Source organism: Pleurodeles waltl, chromosome 4_1 (assembly GCF_031143425.1).
Source record: "Pleurodeles waltl isolate 20211129_DDA chromosome 4_1, aPleWal1.hap1.20221129, whole genome shotgun sequence".
Classification (NCBI taxonomy): domain Eukaryota; kingdom Metazoa; phylum Chordata; class Amphibia; order Caudata; family Salamandridae; genus Pleurodeles; species Pleurodeles waltl.
The window spans coordinates 337,285,415-337,310,933 of NC_090442.1; the positions used below are offsets into that span (position 1 = coordinate 337,285,415).

Sequence of the window (25,519 nt, forward strand, 5' to 3'; positions counted from 1 at the left end):
GCTGTATCTTGTACTGCATCACTGCAGTATCTAAAGCTGCACAGGACTCACCCAGAACTGCGATCTGCTGCAGGCTCGACATCGTGCACTGCACATAAAGTATCCTAAACTACATGTCAAAGGCCTGCACTAAATGTAAAGTATTTTACAGGCCACCGTGGTTGTGTAGCTGTGCTATAAGCATATTCTCGCATTCACAGATACGCCTTGAATTCTACATACAACATACTGCATTTCACCTACGGGGTTCTGCACAGTGCATACAGCTGTTTTCATTACAAGCAAATCATCACATAAGGAACATACAACATACTTACCAAGGATATACAGACTTCTACACTGCACATATAATATTCAACAACACCCTGCACTGCAAAGACAGCAGCAATTGCAATACATGCACTATTGTCCATTACGTGTACAGCAGTCTGCACTGCAAATACATCAGTCACAGTAGACACAGTAGTCTACATTACATGCACAATACTCTTCACTGTTAAAACAGCATCAGTCACAGGCTTAATACATACTGTATCCTACATTTCATGTGCCAAACCTTTCACTGTCAAAACAGCTTTAGTCATAGTACATACAGTATTCTATATAGCCGTCTTCATTTTTTAATAGATATGTCATCCACATGTTAGGCCCTAAGTAGCCCTTAGGGAAGGTACAGCGTATAAAGTTGGGCATGTACTTTTGAGTTTGACATGTCCTGGTAGTAATTAACTTTTCACCTCTTCAAGGCCTACCTCTCACATAAGAAAATATTGGGTTCAATTATTACATTTATTAAGTGATAACTTTTGATTGGAAGCGGGTAAGACTGTCAAGTTTGGTCAAGTTCTACATTCCCTTTGCAGCAGCTTACACTTAAAACACAGCATCAGTCACAGCATATGCACCATAATTGTTAAACAAAAAAAAAAATGGAATAAAAAAAATGATTTGTTCAGAAATATTAATCCAACGTGGTGAGTGAAATAAGGACAAGTATGTTATATAAGCAATTAGACTCTACATGATCAATTCACCTCCTATAGTGATTTATGGGAGTTAAACAAACTGGCATAATGTGCTAACCCATAAGGCAGACTTTCTATGGGTAGCCATTGGATTAATATTTCGGGGCAAAGAGTTTTTGCTTACCATTTTTGTGTTTGTTTAACATTTATGTTTGTATCTATATGTCGTAAATTACTTTTTGAGTTTGTCTGTTTACTACAACTGTACAGTATGTTTTGAATCTTGAGGTGCTTGTTGTGTACTATGTAATAAAACTCTTGAATTTTTAAAATCAAAATATGATATAAAGAAATGAGTTAACACACGCAGGATTGATATACTGCATGGTGTCTTTTAAATGAAACAATTGATAGGATATGGGCGGCTCTTTTGTCTAGTGAATATAATTACTGCTCCCTCCCATATTTTAGGCTCTACAGGATCCACCCCACCTTTTTGTGTATATCACCATAATGCAAAGGACAGCACAGCCTCTCTGCTAAGCAGACACGTCAATGGTCTTTCTCACATGGAAGCCAAGGGCCAATCAGCTCAGATTTTGCTCCTCAAAACATCGATGGTCATGTTGGAAATGCAACAAGTTTTCTGGGAATAATGATTAGATATTTTACAGCGCACATTTCACAATGAGAAATGTTGGCCCTACATAAAGTTACATCACTGTACAAATGTGTTACATTTACTCGGAAACACATGAAGCCCATGCTTTCAATCATTTTAAATCTTGATGCCCTCAGCAAGACAAAAGCATTTTGCACATTTCATGAATACCACATAGAGGAAATGCTATGCATACTGTACTCTACCACATGATAAGATGCAAACCAATAAACGTTTGTTAAATTACTATATATATCTATTGAAGAATAATACGGACCACAGCATTCACAATATGGAAATGTCAACATTTTCTCTCTGTTAATAAACTGACTCTTTTCCAGATTTCTTCAAAGGTAAAACAGTGTTCAACCATTGGCTGCCTGGTACATGCTACAGTAACATAACTTTCCAGTTACTGTCTGAAGCATCATTTAATAAAAGCACACTTGTGGAATACAGTGGCATTGGACATGAACCCATGCAACATAGGACAGGTGAGTAGTGATACATGTATTTATTTATTTATATAGTTATTAGTTTTAAAATCTGTGTTACTTTTTAATTACTTTACATTGCTAGATGAGCTTACAAAGAACAGATTTGTGAAAGTAGAACGGATGTTAGAATTTTATAAGTAAGGGGCTGTATCTTATAATCTTTGGGTACTGCTTATAATTTATGAGGACTTCAAATAGAAAGCAAGACTAAAAAGATCAGTCCTGGGGCATAAGTGATTCGGTTTGGATTTCAATGTGAGTTTGTGGGCATTTCTCAGTCTAGGGTCTTGTTCTCACAGGGACCTATCTCTATGTTTCATCTTCCTCCTTGATTGAACAGCCCCTTTCTGCACTGGAAGAGAGCAGAGATATTTCAGGGTACAAGGGCATAGCCATCAATGGCGCAGTAGGTGTAGTGGAAACATGGCCCAGATGTGTGGTGTCATTCTGCACTCTAAATATGACAAAACTGGAATTAGTCCTATGTTCCTGTGTGTATTAGGGTCCATGACACCCTTGCTGCACCTCTATCATGGTAGGTGTGAAAAGGTCACAATTCCAGAAATGTAGGCACAATCTGGTGAAATAAAACCAGCGTCTGTCGTTCCCCACCTCACAGCTCCACCGATCTGCTGCTGCCCCTCGCGCTGTTCTGCACTTCCAGGTTCGCCAGTTTGAGGCCCTCTTCCACCCACAGGCTTCCACCGGCGCCTCCTCCCTGGTGGCCCAGTGGTGAGCCTCTGTCTTCTGTGTCAGTTTTTTCCTGCCTTTGCTTGCCTTTTTTGCACTTTTCTTTTCTGCTCTTTGCCTTTCTCTTGCCTTTTCCCCTTATTGCCTTTTGCCTCATTGCATTTCCCCTTCTGCCGCTCCTCTCCCTTCCTGCCCCTGCTTTGACCTTGCAGCCACCCCCCCTTCTCAGCGCCACTTTTCCCACCTCCCAGATGACCAGTTCCTCCCACCTCCCTCCCCTTTTTAATGGCGGCAGCTGTGCAGCCGAGCAGCGGGCGTACCAAAGGCAAGCCAGTCTGCACCCGCCCACGCCTGGACTGCGCCTGTCTCCACAGACCCTAGTCCCCATGCCTCTCATTGCTACGATGCCAGGACCCTCCACACCCTCAATACTGAACGATCCACTGCCTGCCACATAGCAGCACCAAGAACACTCAAGGCCTGTTCACTTACAGCAACTGTGCCTTCTCCTGCCTCCACACACCAGACACTACTACCACATGCCTACCCAGCTCTTTCGACCACCTCAGCTGCATTCTTCTCAACACGAACTCCCTTACCAAGCACGCGGTAGAGATATGGGACCTGCTTGTCTGCATCTCTCCAGACGTCACCTTCTTAACAGAAACCTGGATGTCCTCCACCTCAGCCCTGGACTTCGCCACCTCCATTCCCAATGGCTACAAAATCAAACACAAAGATTGCATCAACCATCCAGGAGGCGGCATTGCCATCATCCATAGAAACACCCTCTGCCTCACTACTAGCTCTGATGACCACTCCCCCTGCATGGAGCATCTCCACTCCGAGATCCAGACCAACCCGAACACCACCCTCCTTGCACCCTCATCTACATACTTCCTAGATCCCATTCCCCCTTCAGTGAATCCACCGCTGACTTCATCGCACACCACACTCTCACCTCAACGGACTACATCATCCTCTACGATTTCTCAATTTCCACCTGGAGAACCACAATGACCACAACACATCCTCCCTACTGGAGTACCTCATCACCCTGGGACTTCGACAACTGGTCACTTCGCTAACCCACTCAGCAGCACACACGCTCAAGTTTGTCTTTTCCTCTAGCAACGACATCCATGTCACCCACACCTTCTAACCTCACTAGACGGACCACCACTGCATCTATTTCTCCTTCACCAAACCCACCAAACACCTCCATGCCTGCCACCCACGAAGGAGCTGAAACAAGGACTCTGAAGACCAACTCACCACCGCCCTCCACCAATCACCTCCGCCTGCCACCACAGACACCAACACAGCAGCACACAACATCCACCACTGGATCTTCGACTGCGCGAAAATACTGGCCCCCTTCAAGAAATCCTGTGACAAACAATCCCCAAAAGTAAACCAGGCTGGTTCTCTCCCACCCTCCAGGAGTCCAAGCACACCAGCAGGCAGCTCAAGAAAAGATGGAAGAGCAGCAAGACCCCAGCTCACAGCGTAGCCTTCAAAACCACCATCACAGCACACCACCACCTCATCAAAACCTGTAAGAAAATGGCCATCCAAGAAAGCATCAACACCAACACACACAACAGCAAATAACTCTTCAATGAGACCAAAGAATTCACCAAACCCAGCACGGACTCCACAGACATCACCCCTCCCAAAACCTCTGCGACAACCTCACCACCTTCTTCCACCCCAAGATATTAAACATCTACAACAGCTTTAAAACCCAGGATCCTCCATCCCCACCCGCTACCACTGCACTCAAAGGAGCCAGTTCGCAGCCAACCCTGCACAACTAGACCACTCGCTCCACTGATGATACCTTTAAAATCATAAAAACAATCCACTCCGGAGCACCTCAGACCCTTCCCACACCACATCTCCTACCAGGCCAGTGTCACCCTCGCCCCCGAACTATGCTGGACCATAAATTGCTCCATCAAGTCTGCCACCTTCCGGGAACACTGGAATCACGTGAAAATCAACCCACTGCTGAAGAAACCCTCTGCTGACCCTACGGACCTCAAAAACTTCAAACCCATGTCGCTGCTCCCCTTCCTGGCCAAAGTAATCAAGAAAGCCATCGACACTCAACTCAGCAAATTCATTGAAACTAACCACCTCTTGGACTCCTCCTAATCAGGCTTCAGAAGCGACCACAGCACTGAGACCGCACTTCTCACAGTAATGGGTGAGATCCACACTCTTCTCAACTAAGGCAAAACCGCAGCCCTCTTCCTACTGGTCCTCTCCGTTGCCTTCAACACCGTCTCCCACCACACCCTCTGTACTAGACTGTGCGACACTAGCCCCTCCAGCAAAGCCTTAGAGTGGATCCTCTCCTTCCTCCCTGGCTGTACCCAGAGACCACATCTTCAAAGAGTCAGTCTTCCACCGTTCACTTCACAACCAACAGATATCAGCTGCGGAGTTCCTCAGGGCTCCTCCCTGAGCCCCACCCTCTTCAACATCTACGTGGCCCTGCTCGCTAACATCGTCAGAAACTACAGACTCAACATTGTCTCCTATGCTGACAATACCCAACTGATCTTCTCTCTCACCAACAAGCCTACAACTACAAAAAGCAGCTTCCACAATGGAATCAGGTCAGTAGCCACCTGGATGAAGGACAGCTGCCTGAAACTCAACTCTGACAAGAACAAAGTCCTCATCCTAGGTCCCACGCCCTCCGCCTAGGACGACTCCTGATGGCCCTCAGCTCTCAGAAACCCTCCCACCCACTGACCATGCACGCAACCCCTGCATTATCCTTGACTCCTTACTCTCAGTTAACCACCAAGTCAACGCCATCTCATCCTCATGTATCCACACACTGCACCTACTTTGAAAGATCTTCAAATGGATCCAGATCAAATCCAGGAGAACAGTCACCAAGGCGCTCTTCACCAGCACATCAGACTATGGCAATGCACTCTATGCCAGCACCACCCAAGCACTCCAAAAACAAAAATGCAGAGAATCCAGAATGCCTCAGCCAGACTCATCCTAGACATCCCTCACCACAGCCACGTCTCTGGTCACCTGAGAGACCTTTACTGGCTCCCAATCAACAAAAGAATCACCTTCAAGCTCCTCATGCATGCATACAGGGTCCTCCATATCATTGGACCTGCATACCTCAATTACCGCCTGACTTTTCACACGCCCACAAGACACCTCTGCTCCACCCAACTTGCCCTCGCCACAATCCCAAGGATATGCAAGAACTCACCTGGAGGAAGATCTTTCTCTTACCTTGCTGCAAAGACATGGAACACTCTTCCGCTACACCTCAGGCAATCACCATCACTACCTCAATTTAAGGACAACCTCAAGACCTGGCTCTTCGACTGAATGGCTACTACCTTCAGCGCCTTGAGACCCTCACAGGTGATTAGCCGTAATCTACATATACGCTGATTGATTGATTGAAGTACAGAGAGCTGGAGATCAATATCGTCAGATAGCTGACTGGAAGGAAAATATTATTTCAAAATACTCATTCTATAACTATTTTGTAAAACATTTTGTTTTGGGAAAAGATCTATTTGATTTAATACCAGCAAAATGGCTCATTGAGTTAATGCTCACTAATGACATTTGCTGTGAGGGGACAGCGACAAGTCTGAAGCCTTGGAAGGGAGACCGATTCTACCCTCATTCCGACTTTGGCATATTGAGCACAATTACATTTTATAAAATTAACATATGTTTTTTTATGTTATTTTCTATAGTGAGAAATGCCAGAAGTGATCTATAAACTTAAAGTTATTATGTGTCATCCAATGAGATTATGCAATGTATGCATGGGTGGAGGAAGTATGGTTGCATTTAATCAGCTCCATAGAGGGAAAAGGAGCAAGGAGATCAGGTGGATTGCTTCTTTTTTATCAGACAGAACTCAGAGAGTCCAACTCCAGCCCTTCACATCCCCCAGGGATCATCACTCAGCCCCTCCCTCTTCAACACCTACATGATCCACCTGGCCAACATCATCAGAAACCATGCACTAAACATAATCTCATACACAGACGACTTGCAGCTCATCTTCGTGCTCTGCAAGGACCCCTCCACCACTAAATCTATCTTCTACAACTGCATGAACAGCAGCACGGACTGGATAAAGGACAGATTCCTCAAACTCAACATCGAGAAAACAGAGGTACTACTGTTCGGAAACACCACCTCACCTTGGGATGACTCCTGAGAGCTGCACCCCACCCCAATGAACCACTCAAGAAGTCTAGGAATTATCATTGACAACAAACTCAACATGAAGAGCCAGCTTAACGCAAGCTCCTCCACCTGCTTTCTTACCCAAGGGATGCATTGGAAGATCTTCAAATGGCTCCCTCTTACCATCAGACATACCATCACACAAGCCCTCATAACAAGCCAACTAGACTATGGCAATGCACTCTATGCTGGCCTCACCACACTCTTCATGAAACGACTTCTATTAATCCAGAACTTAGCTGCCAGACTCATCCTGGACCTCCCAAAACAAACCCACATCACCCCCCACCTGAGGAACGTCCACTGGCTCCCCGTACACAATGCCAACTCAAACTTCTGACGTTCATGTATAAATCCCCCGCATGACCTAGGACCAGCCTGCCTCAACCACTGCTGGAACTTCCACTACCCTCCAGACTATTTCGCTCTGCCTTGCTCTCCCTCGCAATCACCACATGAGTTTGCTACAGCACCTATGGTGGCCACTCTTTCTTATACTTTGCTGCGAAGGCATGGAACAGCCTCCCCGCTCACCTAAGATCAGCGCTGTCCAACCAGGAGTTCAGAAGAGGTCTCAAGACATGACTGTTTGACTGAGAAGGATGCAGCTTCAACAGCATCTGGATACCCTTACTGGTGATAAGTGTGAAGGCCTGGGAGCCTCACACCTGCCTGAGAGAAGCTACTCCAAAAAGATGGAAAGGTAGGGACTTAGAAAGTCTTTGACCTCAAGAAGACTGGGATTAATAGTCCTAAATGCAAGCTTGGTAAGCAAGTAAATCAGGTTGGTATTGCTTAGAGCTTTTTGTCAACTGAAAGAAGACTTCAGCAGACACTGTCGCTAAAGTATCTGGCTTCATTGAAACCTGCACTGCTACGGTGCATTCTGGACTCCATTTGCTGTCATTGAGTTGGTCATTCTTTTGGGGAATTGTTGACCCAATATTGTTGCAGAGTTCGTAGCTTTGGGGATTATTTAGGGATCCTTTGAACCCCGTTGCCTTTGATATGGAATTTGAATTTGTATCATTTTACATACTTCTGTTTTAGTTGGATACATTTCTGTCAAGATGACATTAAACTCTAAATTAATCCTGATTAAGACCCTGTCAAAATAATTTCATATGGATCAAAACATCAACTATATTTCAATGTTGGATTGCTTTACATACATATTGTGTACTGAGGATAAATAAGAAGCACTACCATTGTTCCTCATTACCCGTCACACTTGCTGTAGCCAAACAACTGTTGCCTACTTCTGACTTTATGGCAGTCATTCCTGTACCTCAGAGGTTTTTAAGCGCCTAAAAAGAGACTAAGTCCAAATGTAGAAATCATGACCATGCAAAAGTATGAAAGTGTTTGGCTGACTAGAGGACTTTTATGGATGTGAAATTTTAAATTTCCCACTCTTAGATTTTCTGACCAAAATCAATGGCTTCAGCAGAACCTTATTAAACAGGTGTCTAACGAACAGTGAACCTCATCAGCTGCAGCTTTCTATCTTTCCCCATTGGAACATATTGACATCCAAAAGGAAGCTTAAGGACCTTAATTAGAGTTTGGCTGATAGCATATACCATCAAAGATGACGGATATCCTCCCCACCATATTGCAAGTGTGACAGGCTATAATGCACTCATAATAATGCAGATCGGACATCCACTTTGTTTGTCCTGGAGTATCCCATTTGAGTAACTCTAAAAAAGGCCCTAAATCTGACGGTAAATATTTTGACCTGGAAGACCCGCTTAGTCTATTTGATCACCCCTCCATTGCAGTCAGCTGAAAATTACACCTGGGTCCAGATCAATTACAAACAGTGATTTATAATTGGCGCTTTACTTTTTCTTGCCATTTTTGCTCCTCAATTGGATTTTTATTGTTTTTCTGTCATTTGTCTTATTGATCTTTTCGTTGAGTATTAGAAATTGGTTTTAGGATTACATTTTGTTGTGCTTTGACTTTTTAATTGTTTTGGTAATAGTAAATACTTTTCGTACTTTTCCTAAAGTTAGGCCTGTCTGTTTTGTGTCATATCTAGCAGGGGTTGAGCACAGGTTTATTTTATTGAACTAATGTGTTGACCCTGAAAAGATTTGGGACCTATTACATGGGAAGGACTTATATCGTTCCCAGCAAATAACCCATTTTCTTACAAAAAGCATTCCTTTATACGGTCAACTTGGAAACGTTTGGTACACAAATAAGATCCTACAGTGAAGAATATTTGAAAATTGGAGGCTTGGACATCGTGATGCTGTTTGTGCATCTATAAATGAGCGGATACACTCCCACAAGTTTCCCATTAAGGTATTTGTGTTCTAGATAAATTGCTGATTTTTATATTAACAGTCTAATATGCCCTTTTCTGAATATTCTAAGTGGCTTAAGAAACTAATAATGGTGGTTACAAAAGATGTGATATTCCAGGCTGAAATGAAAGCCCCCATGCAATAAATTGTAGTGTTCCTACAAAAGCTAGAAAGAGGGAGTGAACCTGTGGTTTTGTGAGAAAGTTAGGACATATAAGAAGAACAGCAAAGTCTAAGGGTAGTTCAAAAACATCTAGAAACTACACATGGGATCTAAAAATAGAGTTGATAGACTGAATGGAGGTCTGGTATACTTAATCTCGAGATCATCACAAAAAAAGTAAAGTCATATTAAAGGTCCTTGGACCCTTTTTGAGGAAACACATCTGTAGCTGCAGGATTTGACCTCCTCCTACTGAAAAACAGTGGTAGTTCATCAAAGATTTATTATGCAAAAGAGCTACTGAAAATGACCCACAACTTGTCTATTGCTTGAATATGACTCCACAACATGTGTGCTGCCTGAAAGACAGACTGATTTACATATCAGTTGCTCCAATCAGTAAGACTGCTGGAGTGGCAGTCTTCAGATTTGCTGTATATTCCTGGAATAGTGTGTGCCCTGACTGATATATGATACGGAAGGCAGAACTTTCCGAAACTCTTGTCTAGTTCTGTTAACAGTTCGATTTGGTGCCTCTTAGATGACTTATGTAACATGCTACTGGTATGTTGTCTATGGCAAGGGGTTTTGGGGAATCTATTTTTGTTTTGTCTTGATGAAAAGGAACTGACAAGGTGATCTGAATAATTTATATGCCATGTGTCTCAATCTGCTAACCATAAACTGTCAGTCAAACAATGACCGCAGAGAGCCCTCCAGCCTATTAAACTTGTAATGGACACTCATAGTATATCTCAGAAAATAATTGAGCATGGCTTTGCCATTTCAACTCTCTATGATTTAATCACCAAGTGTATTTTCATAGGTATTTTGTTACCTGAGAGAACCATGTGAGGGTAAACAACCTTTATTGATGTGTTAGATATTTCCCGAATGGATGAAATGAGAAAGCACACTACTCTGGCAATGTGTCTGCGGGAGATGTGTGCTTCAAGCAAGGAGGGACAGAGTTCATATATTATCAAATATATTTTTGGTTGAGTGAGCAGGAAAAGGCCTGTATTGAATTCTGCCAAAATATTTGAGTATCCTTGGCTTGTTGTCAAACGTGATTGGGTATCAGGAACACTTTTGGATTTCTTACATTAGAAGAGTTTTGTGTCAAGTGTATTCTGCCCTATGATGTGAGATATGGTGAGAACGTTTTCAGCGACTGTGGTTTGGCTCTAATCTTCGAGATGGAGATTTTTCTTTATTTTTAAGTGTCTTGTAGAGGTCAAACATGCTGGAGATTTTGATATTTATGACTGGACATAATTTTATTTTTCCTCATTGCTAGAATATTGTTGCTTACAACTTATGTTATTTAGATGCAAGGAAATCTGCTCATAACCTCTTTGGGCAGTTTCACCTCAATCATTGGCTTTATTGACTGTCCCCTTTTGTGAAGTCAATAGGGAAGAGAAGATGGGACAAGCCCTATTTGGTACCTCTTAGCCATTTGAAGTGCCTCCTATTTTAGGAAATTAGTGAGTGGCTCGCTCTGAATTGAACGGTATCATATTGGCACAATGAATATTTTCTTTCTTGTGGGTAGGAAGGCAGTATTTGTTTGGAGTAGGATTAGACTTGGCCTCCGAAAGTATTTGAGAAATGGCTATGAAAGGCTTATCAGCCATTCTAGCAGCAAAGACAAACTGAAGATTGCTCTTTATAAATGAAGGTAAAGGTGGCTGCGTATATAGCGTTTTCTTAAAATTATTTTGCTGCAAGAAGCATTTTGGTGCTGGGCCAGCTTTGAATAATGCCAAAACTATTAATTTTATATCTATTTCATCAAGAGGCCTTGTCTTTGCTCTGCCAATATGGACATATTACCATTCCCATAATGTATATCATTGTCGGAATGCAGCTGTATAAATCTGTAAGATATATTTGAGAGGAGGATTATTTTGCTCTTTCTTCCAACAAAAGCAATAGAAGAGCTCAGCCTTTGGGATTGGGACCATAACCCACAGGACATTATTTTCATTGGTTGTTCAATAATCTTTGAGTAGTTTGTTTCCTCCATGTTCTGGGTGAAATAGTCTTTCTTTTAAAACTGGCTGCTATTCATTAACTAACAAGGTAAAACGCTAGATAGGAAACACCCGTCTTCTAGGAGCATTAGGCGTTTAGCCAAAGATACTACAGGGAGCTCAGGCACCGGTCTTAAGATAATTAGACATGTAAATCAAATATTTTTCGTCTGAGACTTGTAAAGCAACAAGATCTCATATCACCCTTATAAAAGCATGCATTACCTGCAAGCAAACAAAGCACAAAATGCTAGAAACTGCAATAAGTTTGAATGTGTGCCATGAAGGGCATTCTAGAATGTCCCCTGGACATATTGTATCACACAAGGTGCTTCTGTAAATGTGAAGTGGTCCTAAGGATCTGGGCCAGACAGGCCTGTTATCCCGCCGGGCAGTTCCCTGGTGGGCTGGAACACTTGGAGGACGATTTTGAAAGCCCAGGGCCGCCCCTGAGGCTTCTGTCATTTTCCCATGGTCCCCGAAGTTAATTGCTGGAGCCAAGGGGAATCTTCAAGAGAGACCGAGAGGGGGAAGGAGCGAAGGGTACAGTAGAGATAAAGCGATCGGAGAGGCAGAAGAGCAAGGGGAGAGACAGAATGGATAGATGGAAAAATAAAGCGCAATTAAACGGAGGGAGTATGGCTGGTTTGAGCATGTTTGCCAGGGCTGTGGTTCTCAGTCCGGCCATGCTAATGCTTTTAGTTAGATTTCTCCTTTTATTGAATCGCCACTTGAAGGCATTGTGCAAATTATTCTTTCTAATCATTTAATCTGTCCACTTTCTCAGAAATCATGTTTTTCTATAGTGTTTCTGATTGCTGTTGCTGGTGATTATAATTACCTCCTTCAATTCAGCTATGTAATTAATTCCCTGGACTCATTGAAAAAGGTTGCTATTATAATTATTCTGCCTTGTAGTAGAAGAGTGCTCCTCAGGAAGTGAGCGACAGACTGCTTCATACACTATTTGGAAGAGGCGTAATTGTTTATTTGCAAATTTCTTCTTAATTATCTGATTTTAATTTCTTTTCCTCGTTTTAACCATTAAGACATTTTTCTGAATGTGAGCTTTGAATCCAGTGTATGGATACATCAGAAGAAGATGATGTGACTGATGTGCGGAGCGTTCGAGTTTCACAAAACCTCACCTTAAATGAACCTATCCCCAGGAAGAGAACCAATTATCTTTTTCCACAGTTTTGAAATACTTTAAACTAGCTGCGCATCAAGCTGAGTCAAGCGAGTCATGGGCTTTGCCACTCTCTGGACTCAATTGCTTTTCTGAATCAGTCTTCTTGGCAGCCACCAAAATGACAAAAAAATGACCTGCCCTGGTGATGTGGCCTTGTGGCAAAAATGGCCGACATGAGGTACAAATCCTCTTTCCGCTCACACAAAGAAATTGTAATACCTCTGTTTACACGACTGATGGTCTTGAGCAGGGAAGGAATTAATCAGTCACTGTGCTTTTATAAAAACATGGCCTGGCCAATGGAGACTTAGCGGTAGATTAAAGGAAAGTGGCGCTGCACCCAGTGCATTGCCACTTTCCTTGTGCCCCTTAGTGCCCCCCCTACCGCCACCATGTGTGCGCCGTAATTAAAATACGGTGCAGGTTGGGGGGCAATAGCGTCATTGCTTTTGACTGAATTGATGTACTCTGCAGGAGTAGCGCCAAAATCTTGGGGCTACTCCTGCAGAGTACATTGGGGCCCTTTATAAATAATGGTATGCCCCCTTTTAACACCTGCCTTGAGCACGAGTTAAAAGTGCAGCAAAAAATGGCTATTAGATTTCCTTGTGCCATTTTTTCACCCACCCCCCAATAGGGGGACGCTCCCCTTGCATACATTATGCCTGGCGCAGTCATTCACACTCATTAGCATCTCATCAACACGTGATAAAGGATGTCTGTCCACCCAAATACTATTGTTGAGGTCCCTGAGATGTACACACATCACCAATTTTCCATTTGGTTTGCTGGCCAACACAATAGGGCTGAGCCATTCTGACGATTTATTGGACTCAATCAATCCTACCTCACACAATCTCTTTGACTCCTATCTCAGCTGTTCATGCAACTCTACAGGCACAATACACACTTTTGGCACAGCTCCCCTTTTCAACATAATGCAGCATTCAAACTTATGCAAACAACCCAACTTTTCGGCAAACAGATTGTGAAGCCTCATACACCACTTCCTGACCACTTCATCTCCCATAAGTTGTAACGGGTCCATGTGATTAGGATCAGGAATAGCCCCAAATGTACATTTCCACATATATGTTCTGCTTCGATATTCCAATTCTGCCAAGAGATTCCCCATTACAGGTAATTTTTCACCACAGTATCCCACTGGTTCCACATCTGTGGGAATCAAAGCATAGTCTCCCAAACGTTTCCATGTTGCACTGCCCACAACAGTAAAAAACATGAATCTCCCCACATATTCACTTTACCTACTTTTACCTTCAACATACACTTCGGTAGACAATAGATGTTCTTTTCACCTTTTCTGTCACCTTCACGCATGTTCACATCACAAACTACTAATACTTCTACATAATTCTCCTCGCTGTCCGATTCTGGTTAATAGACTGCCTCCTTTTGGCTTTTAACCGTATACACACTGCATTTTCCACTGTCCCCAGTTTCCATCGTGCATACCCATGAAAAATTACCCGCTTTCTTATATTTAAAACACCAAGCCTTTGCAGCTGGGCATACATTTGATTCCATCAAATGTCTTACATTCACGCATCTGTAACATTTTTTTGTTCTTACATCCACATACATTCTTGGAACTTCCTCTTTATTACTAGACTTAAACTTATTAGTGACTACACAAGTTTTGCTATGTTCGTCCTTCAGCTCAACTTTAGACTTTCTCAGTTCTTTAACAAAGCAAGATGTATTCTTCATATGTCGAGTTACGCTAATCAACTTTTCCAAAGACGCATCTTATAGTCCCATAAGTTTTTCCTGTATCTTAAAGTTACTTGTTCTGTTGAACATTTGATCCCTGGTAATTTCCTCTTGTAACTCCTTAAACTTGCAAGTAAGGTCCAATGTTCCTAACAGTGATACAAATTGTTCTTTAGTCTCTCCTGGTAATTGAGTGTGTGACAAGAACTTGTGCCTCTCCACCACCACACTTACTTTCTTCCCAAGATTTTCCTCCAAAGCTTTTATTGAACCTATATATTCATCTGCTAAAGGTTCATCAGAATCTGATCCTGCTTAGCCTTCCTTTTCTGCTCTATACATGGGTAACATTTTGAAAACTTTCCAACCTTTTACGTCCTAACTATCTTTCAACAAAGCTAATTCCCTTTTGGCCACAAACACATTCCCTCCAAGAGCCTCAAAATAATTTTCAAAGGTGTCCTTCCAATCCTCTCTCACCATAATGGTGGAACCTGCACCCTGCAAAAACATGGGAGGAACAGTTATAGTTTGAGTCAACATGACCATGCAAATTATTAAAACCACAAAGTGAAATAAATAAAGCAGTCACAACTATCAAAACAACAAACTTAAATAAAGTATTTACCAGTGTCCAAACGCTGCTCTTCTTCCTCAATTCCAATCTAATAACTCAAGGCCAGCAGCACAGTGTAGGTCCACAATGAGGTTCGTGTCCTCTTTCTATGTTGCTGAAGTCTAAGTTCTGTTTCCATATCAATGCTCACAATGACTGGAAACATGCTTGCTTTTACTTCCGGAACCGTACCCTCATAAGAATCATACAGCATGCGACAGACATGCGCTGTGCATGTGCCTTCTGTTGCTTCTCACAAGTGAGTGCAACAATACCTTTCTCCTGTTTTTGCCATACAATGGCACACACTTGGTAGTATGCCTCAACTTTCTCTGAACCTCAGCTTCAGCACTTGCATAATACTATGCACTTGTTCACTACAGCACAGCCCACACGGCTGCATACCTCACTGTCTCACAGCTGCAGCGCCATGAGGCACCATTACTAGTCTCACAGCCTCAGTGTTTATTGCTGATTATACAAAAATCCTTAGAATTTGGGTAATCACTTGGTTCAGCCGTAAACAGCTTACTACTTATCATGCCTGATGGTTCAAATGGGTGATTCACCCTCAGATGTGCTATTGCTGCCTGACACTCATCAGCTGCAATTGTTGCTCCATAAAAACTTGAAGGGCGGTGCTTATTTCAGGTAAAACTAATGACCCACTGACATATCATCCAGACCCCACCTGTCAACCGTCTTCCTTCAAATGTTTCCTTCATAGAATTCCCTTGCAGCCCATTAGAATAATGTTGATGTCAGCCAGCAAGAAAACACTACAACAACAAGTAACCAATGAAATCATGCTAGCAAATGATTGTTGAAGTAAGAGAGAGTGAGGGCACTGTGCTTATAGTATCATTGTATCATTTCCTATCGTAACATATCAATGACAAGTTGTCCATGAACCTCTGCTAAGAAGCTGACTATAGCTTGAATGAGACAGGTGGAAACCTGAGACAATTCATGGTTGATGTTCAAGTGTAGTGAGCTGGAACATGCATAAATGTTTTCAGCTGCCCTATTGGAGATAGTGGCCATTTGGAGCTGCACTCATATCATTTAGGACCTGCATCTTCATTCTGCCAAGCCCACACTTGATAGTTTTCACCGTCCAGATGTGTAGTGCAGTAAGAGAAAGAAGACTACTTGCTGAGGTTCTTTAAAGAATCTAGTATCTTGTGACTGTGCAGCCTCTCATCCTGTAAAGTTTCCAGCCACCCCTTATCTGCAGTACAGACTAGTGCAGGTACTTCAGTTCATTATAGAAAGTACCATGTTCAGTTATTCAATCATGCACCTCATCATAACTCTGGTAATGTTAAATGGCCAACAACAGTCACAGTTATTTTCTGCTTCAGCCAACATAAGCCCAGCCAGTTGACATACTGCAGCTTGCATGCCTTCATTTCTGACATCACAGGGGATCCTGGTGCTCAGATGACTAATTACTGTGTTAGCAAATTAATCTTTTCTTCCCTCATGGAAATGCCCAGCACTATGTAAACTTATATGTGTATTTTTTTCAGACAAGAAACAGAGCTTAAAAATAGCAAGGCTGACGTTTCTGAAACATAGCCATTTTAGACCTACTTAATTAATGCTGAACAAATGTTGCTATTTTATTGCCAAACAACACTTACATTATCACTTGAGGTGCATAAAAATTGCTACTGTTCTGCTTTGATATGACCATCACAATAGGGAAAGATTAAGGCCCTCATTCCGACTTTGACCGGCGGAGGTCGCCGCCGGCCTGTCGGGGGCCGCCAGAATACCGCTGCGCGGTCAAAAGACCGCCGCAGTAATTCTGACTTTCCCGCTGGGCTGGCGGGCGGCCGCCTTCAGGCCGCCCGCCAGCCCAGCGGGAAAGATGCTTCCACGATGAAGCCGGCTCGGAATCGAGCAGGCAGAGTGGAAGCTGTGCGACGGGTGCAGTGGCACCCGTCGCGTATTTCACTGTCTGCCAAGCAGACAGTGAAATACTTGTAGGGGCCCTCTTACGGGGGCCCCTGCAATGCCCATGCCAGTGGCATGGGCACTGCAGGGGCCCCCAGGGGCCCCGCGACCCCCCCTACCGCCATCCGGTTCCCGGCGGTCGGACCGCCGGGATCTGGATGGCGGTAGGGGGGGTCGGAATCCCCTCGGCGGCGCAGCAAGCTGCGCCGCCTTGGAGGATTCAATGGGGCGGCGGTACACTGGCGGGAGACCGCCAGTGTTGCCGGTCCGACCGCGGCTTTACCGCCGCGGTCGGAATCCCCATTGGAGCACCGCCGGCCTGTCGGCGGTGCTCCCGCGGTCCTCCGCCCTGGCGGTCTTTGACCGCCAGGGTCAGAATGACCGCCTAAGTCTTTCATGGTTGCTGATAAGCAACATACATTGTTTGTATGTGCAAAGTGCCACCTGCATCACTGATATAAGTGGCTATGGACCCATTCTGTATGGAACTAGTTAGTTCTTTAAATCTGTTTTCTGGCTTTAACCTTTTCAAAACTGGCGATAGATGTGTTTCCCCTTGGAGGAATGTAGGGGACATCTACTCTAACATCTTTACTATGCAATGGTTTCATTTATTATGCCTAATCCATTTGGGGTCCTACCAACACCACTGGTTTACTACATGAGGTTGCCAATAAGCTTAAAGTGATTCAAAGGAGGATGGACTGATCCTTATTCTCCAATTATTTTAGTAGTCTTACAAAATTGGTTTACCAAGATCATCTTCATTTATATAGCACTACTTCACTTGTAGTCAAGCAAACATTACCTATTTTGACCAAAGTCACTTAAAACAGATAGTGATTTGCACCCTTAAGAATAGACAGAGTGTTATATAGGAGAATCTTTCATAATCAAGTGACTTTATTAATGAACTTACAGAAGTAAAAGCTATCAGAGAACACAAAACACCAAATATTTAGAAATCACGGTCAAAAGCACAGCTATGTTATTTAAACAAAAAATTAGCTATGGTTATGTACTCAAGTCCTAAGAAATCTAAGCTGACAGATGACCTTTCAACTTTGCAACTAACTGAAAAGACTGAGGTGAGTGGTGTGGTCATTTGCTTGGAAGATATGTCTTTTGTGTGAGAAGGTGTATTATTAGTTGGTAATAAGAACTAATAATGTCACTTTTGTTAAGTCCAAAAAAGGTTTCAGTCATTTAAAACTGAGCTATGGCACAGAGCAGACAGGTTTAACTTAAGAAAATATATAAAAGCATTTGAAACAACAAAACAGTTGAAAAGTCAAAACACACAATAAAAGTCCAACTCCTTAAATATTTTAATGAATACAATGACACCAAAGCAACAAAAATCTAGGAAGGGGAACTGGAGATATTGCTTTTTAAAGTTTAAAATTTAAATAGCACCAAAAAGCATTAAGCACCAACCACTGCCATTTGGTTGAGCTTGACCACTATATAGGTGTGGTTTAATGCTGACCACGATGTAGCATGGGTCAGATACAAAAAAGCAGGTTTAACCCAGTCAAAAGTTTTACCTTCTCTGAAATGGAAATCAAATTTCTTCAGTGGCGCATGGCAGCATGCTGTGGCTGAGGCCAGATAGCCGTACGTTGGCCATGATGCCAGATAAGCTGTAAGTTGAAGTCCCAGCTCAGCAGTTGATGCATGGTGGAACGTTCAGAGCAGGAAAAACTCAAAATTCATGCTTGCTTGCAAAATACTTTTGGCACCTTTGCCCGGTGAGAATTGCTACCTTCGGACTTTTTTGGAGTTCCATTTCCTCTAGCAGAGCAAGGCTCTGAACTATAGTTGAACAGAGGTCCATGGGGCTCGATATCTTCTCTGTGATTGCCCACTGAAACAGATTTTCTGCTGCAGAAATGCTCCTACAGGGAGAAACCTGACTCTTTGACCCAGTGGTAATGCACCATCATGGATTAAGTTGACAGGTTTCGCCTAGTCTTCTTTCGGTTCTTGAGACAAAGAGTCTTGAAAAAATGTCTAAGTCCCAGGTTTTTAGGCATGGACAGGAAATGTATGCTCTGACATCAGCCAAGGATTCTAGAACCTCAGTAACAGGACATAAAGGTCAGGACCCCCTCCTCAGAAGCCATGAGCAGGGTTCAGGGTGGGTCCAGTTGAGACTGATTGTTAGACCTGACAAAGGGAGCCAAGGTTGTCTGGAGCCTGGAACATTGGCCCAGACAGCTGCCAAGGAAAGGGGCAAAGGGTGTGGGAAACCGGTTCCTGAAGTTCCCGCAATGGAGGTTTATGTGGTCCTTGAAGAGGAGGCCCCCAAGACAACCGGGGAGGACATTGCCACCCTAAGTGACCTACCTGACCTTGCTGGCTGGCAAGTTGAGAGTGGGGCCACCAGGGAGGAATTCTGGAAAGTGCAGAGAGAGTGTTTCACGCTTAAGGTGACAGGCGTCAGCCTATGCAGCATGAGAAGCCTCTGGAGATCATCTAATCTACTGGGAGAATGAGCTCCTCTGTAGCAAGGCTAAGGCTCCGGTTACTGGGACAGCATATGTGCTGGTGGTCCCCAATTGTTACTGGGCCTTCCTACTGGGTTTGGCTCATGACATACCTCTGGCAGGACATTTAGGGCAAGACAAGACCTTTGCCAAGCTGGCTGTCCACTTTTATTGGTCCAGAATTAACACAGCCTTAGAAACATTTTGCAGGTCGTGTCCCACCTGCCAGCCCAGTGGGAAAAAGTTGAAATCTCCTGTGATCCCACTTCCCATCATTGGCATCCCCTTTGAAAGGGTGGGCATCAACATCATTGGTCCATTGGACCCCAAGACATCCCTAGGCAACAGGTTCATCCTGGTCTTGGTGGACCATGCCGCAGCCTACCCAGGGGCAATCCGTCTGAGGACAGTGGCTGCACCTGTAGTGACCATAACTGATGAGAGATAGTGTCTGACAGAGACACTACTTTCATGAATGCATCCATGAAGTCTATGAGGGATGTGTGTGGTGTAACTTATAAGTTCACCACACCCTACCACCCCAATCCAATAGTCTAGTTGAAAGGTTCAACAAGACCTTGAAGAGTATGATTGCAGGCTTATCTGAGGCCATGAGGCATACGTGGGACATCCTCTTGCCATGCCATCTCTTTCCTACAGTGAGGTGCCACAGAAAGGGGTAGGGTTCAATCCCTTCAAATTCCTTTATGGCTACCTTGTTATGGGATCTTGGAGTATTGTCAAGGAGGGGTGGGAGAAGGCTCCCAGGAAGCCCCCGAGGATGTAGTCAGCTACATGTAGGCCCTCTGGAACCAGATTCACCTCTTCTGGAAAAAGGTCAAGAGCAACCTCAAGGCCAGCCAGGAGGTAATGAAACTCTGGCATGACCAGAAGACCACTCTGGTGGAGTTTCAGCCTGGCCAAAAAGTATGGGTCATGGAGCCAGAGGAGCCCAGAGCTCCCTAGGACCATAGGACTGGCCCATACAAAATCAGGGAGTGTAAGGGGAGGCCACTTACTTAGTGGACCTCCAGACCCCTAGGAAACATCTAAGGGTGCTCCACATCAACAGACTAAAGCCTCACTTTTAGAGACCCGAAGGGAGCATGCTCCTTGTGACAGATGAGGGTGTGGAGGAGGACAGCAAAACTCTCCATCACCACCTCTCTGCCCAGGAACACAATGGGTCAGTAGAGGGTATCAACCTCTCTACCACCCTGACCCCAGAGCAGCAAGGTGATTGTTACCAGCTGCTGGGACAGTTTGCCTTACTATTGTCACTCACCCCTGGACTCACACATCTGTGCTTCCATGACATAGACAAAGGAGACAGCCCCCCTGTAAAAAAATAATTACAGGTTGTCAGACATGGTGAGAGCCAGCATCCAAGAGGAAGTCTCCAAGATGCCAGCTTTAGGGGTGATTGGACCCTCTAGCAGTCCCTGGTCCAGCCCCGAGGTGTTGGGACCAAAATCCACCCAACCAGGCACCAAACTAGAACTTCGGTTCTGCGTGGACTACAGAGGCCTCAATTCAGTCGCCAAGACTGATTTACACTCCATCCTCAGAGCTGATGAGCTCATTGATAGGCTAGGCGCTACCAAATTCCTCAGTGCTTTTGATTTAACATCAGGGTACTGGCAGATCACCTTGACTGAGGAAGCAAAAGAGAGGTCAGCTTTCTTCAATTCTGGGGATGCCCTTTGGCTTGACGAATGCCCCTGCTACCTTTCAACGATTGGTTATTAGGGTCTTGGCTAGCAAGGAGGCTTTCCATGCCGCCTACTTAGATGGCATTGCCATCTACAGTGCTAGCTGGGAGGAACACCTGCGTCACCTCTAAGAGGTGCTTCAGGCCCTGCCACAGGCAGTCCAGACAATCAGGGCCAGCAAGGGCCAGATTGGGCAGGGTTGTGTGGTGTATTTGGGATACCTGGTAAGGTGCAGCCCCTCCAGGCCAAGATTGAAACAAAATGGCCTCGCAACCACCTAAAACCCAAACCGAAGTGAGAGCCTTTCTGAACTTCACTGGCTACTACAGAAGATTTGTTGATGGATATGGCACCATTGTTGTCCCCTTAACTGAGTTTGCTTTTAAGAAGCAGCCCGGGCTAGTGATCAGAACAGAGGCTTGTCAGAAATCCTTTGCTACTCCCAAGGAAGCCATGTGCACAGCACCTGTGCTCATGGTGCCTGATTACACCAAAGAATTAATTGTGCAGGCGGAAGCTTTAGAGCATGGCATAGGGGCAGTCTTAGCACAGCTGAATGAGGAGGGCCTAGACCAACCAGTATCCTTCATTGGCAGGAGGTTAATGTAATAATCACTTCATTATAATTCCTTTTTCATCTTGTACGTTTATTTCTTTCAATAAAAGATTAGGAATCACGACACCTTCAGCTTAGTCACAATCCAACCTCCCTTCTCTCCGTACTCCCACCGTCTCCCACATTCCATCCTTGACCTCAACATTACCTCATCACATTCCATATTCCAAAGGAAACATGTCCCAAGGAATAATGGAAAATGAGACCATTACACACCTCCCCCCTTTAATATAACCAAAATGTTGAACTTTGTTTTACATAACTAAACAATCCTACGCAATAACATTCAACGTTATAAGCCTACTAACGATTAACTTTACAAATGCGTCCCATACTCCACGTAGAGCCATTTTCTAATATCACAACATTTTTTCTAACATCCTTCACAAGTTGCGGAGGAGAATATTTGCTTTCACCTTTCACAATAATCCCACTCTTTCTTACTGCCACCCAATCTCCCTTCTGTACATGACAACGTTTAGTACACATTCTTTTGTTATATTGTAAGGCACTTTTCTCCTGGAATTTCTCAACCCTGGATTTTATAGATTCCCTGTCAACCATCACTTTTTGATTTCCTTTTAACCATATTGGACATTCCAATACTCCAGGCTCTCTACCCTTCAATGATACAAAAGGTGACAATCCTGTTGTAGAATGGGGAGTGGTGCGATACGTCCACATCATTTTGTTTAATTCTCTTTTCCAAGGAAGTTGGTTGGCCAAGGATAATTGGATGTTATCCATGATCAATCGATTTATTCTTTCCACTAAACCATTGGCTTGTGGATGGAAAAGAGCTACTTTCTCATGCCTGATTCCAACTCTTCGTAAGTAGTCAACCATTTCAGATGATGTAAACTGCACACCATTGTCAGACACTATGGACTTAGGAATTCCTTCTTCCAAGAACACCTCTTCAAAGAACTCAATAACCTCCTTAGTTCTCACATGATCTACCAGTTTGGTGACAAACCACTTGGAGTGGTAATCAATTAGCACAAGTATGTACCTATACTTCACACCTAACTTAAACACTGGTCCAATGAAATCCACTGCCAATTTCTCCCAAGGTCCACTTGGAAACTTTACAGGTGCTAGAGGAGCCTGTCTTAGAACCTTGGTCTTATCACTATTGGCACATGCAAAACAATCCTTTACCACTTCTTCAACTTGTCTGTCCATCTCTGGCCACCAAAACGATTGTCTTACCTTTCTCTTCATCATTCCCCTTCCAAGGTGTCCCTGATGCGTGATTTCTATAATGTGTTTCCTTATACCAGCAGGAGGAACAAGCTGATTCCTCCTCTGCAACCTCCCATTAACTATACTTAACTGATCTTTGACTTTAAGATATTCAACCAGGTCACCACAATTGTTCACACCGTCATCCCTCCATCCATTTACAACCCTTTCCTTCACAATCTTTAGCACAGGATCAGTTGTCATAGCATCTTCCCATTCCTGAGCAGTTATAGCCAATTCACCCAAAACAGTTCCTATCATGTCTTCCATTCCATCCTCTACAAGCTCCCCATCATTTTCGGGTACTCTGGAAAGATAATCTGCCACAACATTCTTACATCCTCTCACAAATTCCACCACGAAATTATAACTCAACACAGATAATAACCATTTTGAAATTCGTGGCGTAACGCTACCTTCAAGTCCACGTCCTCCCTTAAAAATATACGTCAATGGTTTGTGATCTGTCCTCAATTTAAAGGGTAAGCCCCATAAGTAAAATTTGAAATGGTTAATTCCCCAACAACATGCCAGGGCCTCCCTTTCAATTACAGAATATGAAATCTCAGCACCTTGTAACCTTCTAGATGCAAAACCAATTATACGTTCCTCACCCTCTTTAACCTGTGACAATACAGCTCCAATACCCACATTACTAGCATCAGTGGTTAGAAAAGTCTTGGCATTTACATCGAATATACCCAGCGTGGGAACCTTCAAGATACAATCTTTCAATTCTTGGAAGGAATTTTTACAACTCTCATCCCACTTGTATGTTACACCTTTTTTCATGAGCATTCTTAGTGGTTCAACAATCTCAGTAAAGTTTTTCACAAATTTTGAACAATATTCTGCGAGTCCCAGGAATGATCTCAACTCATCTCTTGAACTTGGTTCTGTTGCATGTTCAATTGCCGATACTATGCTCTTTTTGGGCCTGATACCATCCTTACTTATGATGTGTCCCAAATACGTCACCTCTTGTTTCCGAATTTGGCATTTTTCTTTCTTGATTGTCAATCCATTGTCTTTTAACCTGTGCATCACTTCCATAAACAAAAGATCATGATGGGATTCACTTTCACCCACAATCAGTATGTCATCCTGAAAACATAATATTTGAGTCATGTTACCAAAGATTCGCTCCATCATCCTTTGAAATACCGCGGAAGCAGAGGCAAGCCCAAATGGCATCCTCTTATACCGAAAGGCCCCCAACGGAGTTACAAAGGATGTTAAATGTCGCGAATCTACATGTAGGTTTATCTGGTGGTATGCAGAAGACATATCTAAAACAGTGAATACACTCCCATTTGCTCTTACTGACAACATTTCAGCAATGTTAGGCAATGGTTGCCGGTCGACCCATATGCATCTGTTGAGATCCCTAAGGTCTATACATAAGCGGATTTTTCCGCCCTCCTTCGGTGCTACAACCACCGGAGCTAACCACTCAGAAGATTCTATGGGTTCGATGATATCTTCCCTCAACAGTTTTTCCAACTCTTGCCTCAAAGGTTCCCTCATTAAATTCGGAATATTTCTCACTTTATGCACCACAGGTGTAACGTACTTCTTCAATATGATTTTATGAGAAAATCCTTTTAGAAAACCTAATTTTCCGGAAAAAACCTCTGGAAACTTATCAATCAAGTTATGTTGCAATGACTCCGATACCACTTCAATGTCTACATCCCTGGTAAGTAATACCGATTCCTTTGCGTTGGGATTTAAAATTATGCCAAGGTCTTTTTGATGACGCCAACCCAGCAGATTTGTTCCATAGTCCGTGATATATACTTTTCCACTAACGGTCCTTCCTTTAAAAGAGATTGACATCCAGCGCATTCCAACAATATCTATTCTCTTTCCAGCATAACCCACAGCTTTTATGTCAGGAACTGATAGGTTTTTATCCGCTGATTCCATCCATTTAGAATCATATACTTCTTTAGATATGAGAGTAAACAAACTCCCGGAATCTACTAGAAGCTTGACCCATACATTGTCTAACAATATTTTTGCATGAGGCTTTTCCAGTACATCTGTACTCTCCTTTCTTACCACTTGAACAGATGTTCCATTACATTCGCCAGGCAACACTCTTTCATTTACAGTCAAAATGATATCTTCCAACGTCTCACACACATCTTGAACTTCCTGTATGGTTTTGTTTCCTGCATTGCTCTTTAACCTACAAACTTTGGCAAAGTGTCCCCTCTTACCACATGTACGACAAATTGCATTCCTAGCTGCACATGTTCTACTTGACGCTATGTGCCCAGGTGCATCACAACGGTAACACTTTATTACTCTCCATTCCTGTGCTTTACGTTTCTCCTCAGTATTTGCTTTTATTGTTT

The 25,519-nt window shown here is 43.5% G+C and overlaps 1 protein-coding gene across 4 annotated transcripts in view; it reads left to right on the forward strand.

The window, feature by feature from the left end:
- Nucleotides 1-25,519, forward strand: part of PTPRO (protein tyrosine phosphatase receptor type O) — an 814,046-nt gene that overhangs the window by 414,067 nt on the left and 374,460 nt on the right. For all 4 annotated transcript variants that reach the window (XM_069228459.1, XM_069228458.1, XM_069228461.1 and 1 more), the window contains exon 4: nucleotides 1,968-2,120. In XM_069228459.1, the coding sequence (XP_069084560.1) occupies nucleotides 1,968-2,120 (153 nt within the window). The remainder of the gene's footprint in view (nucleotides 1-1,967; nucleotides 2,121-25,519) is intronic.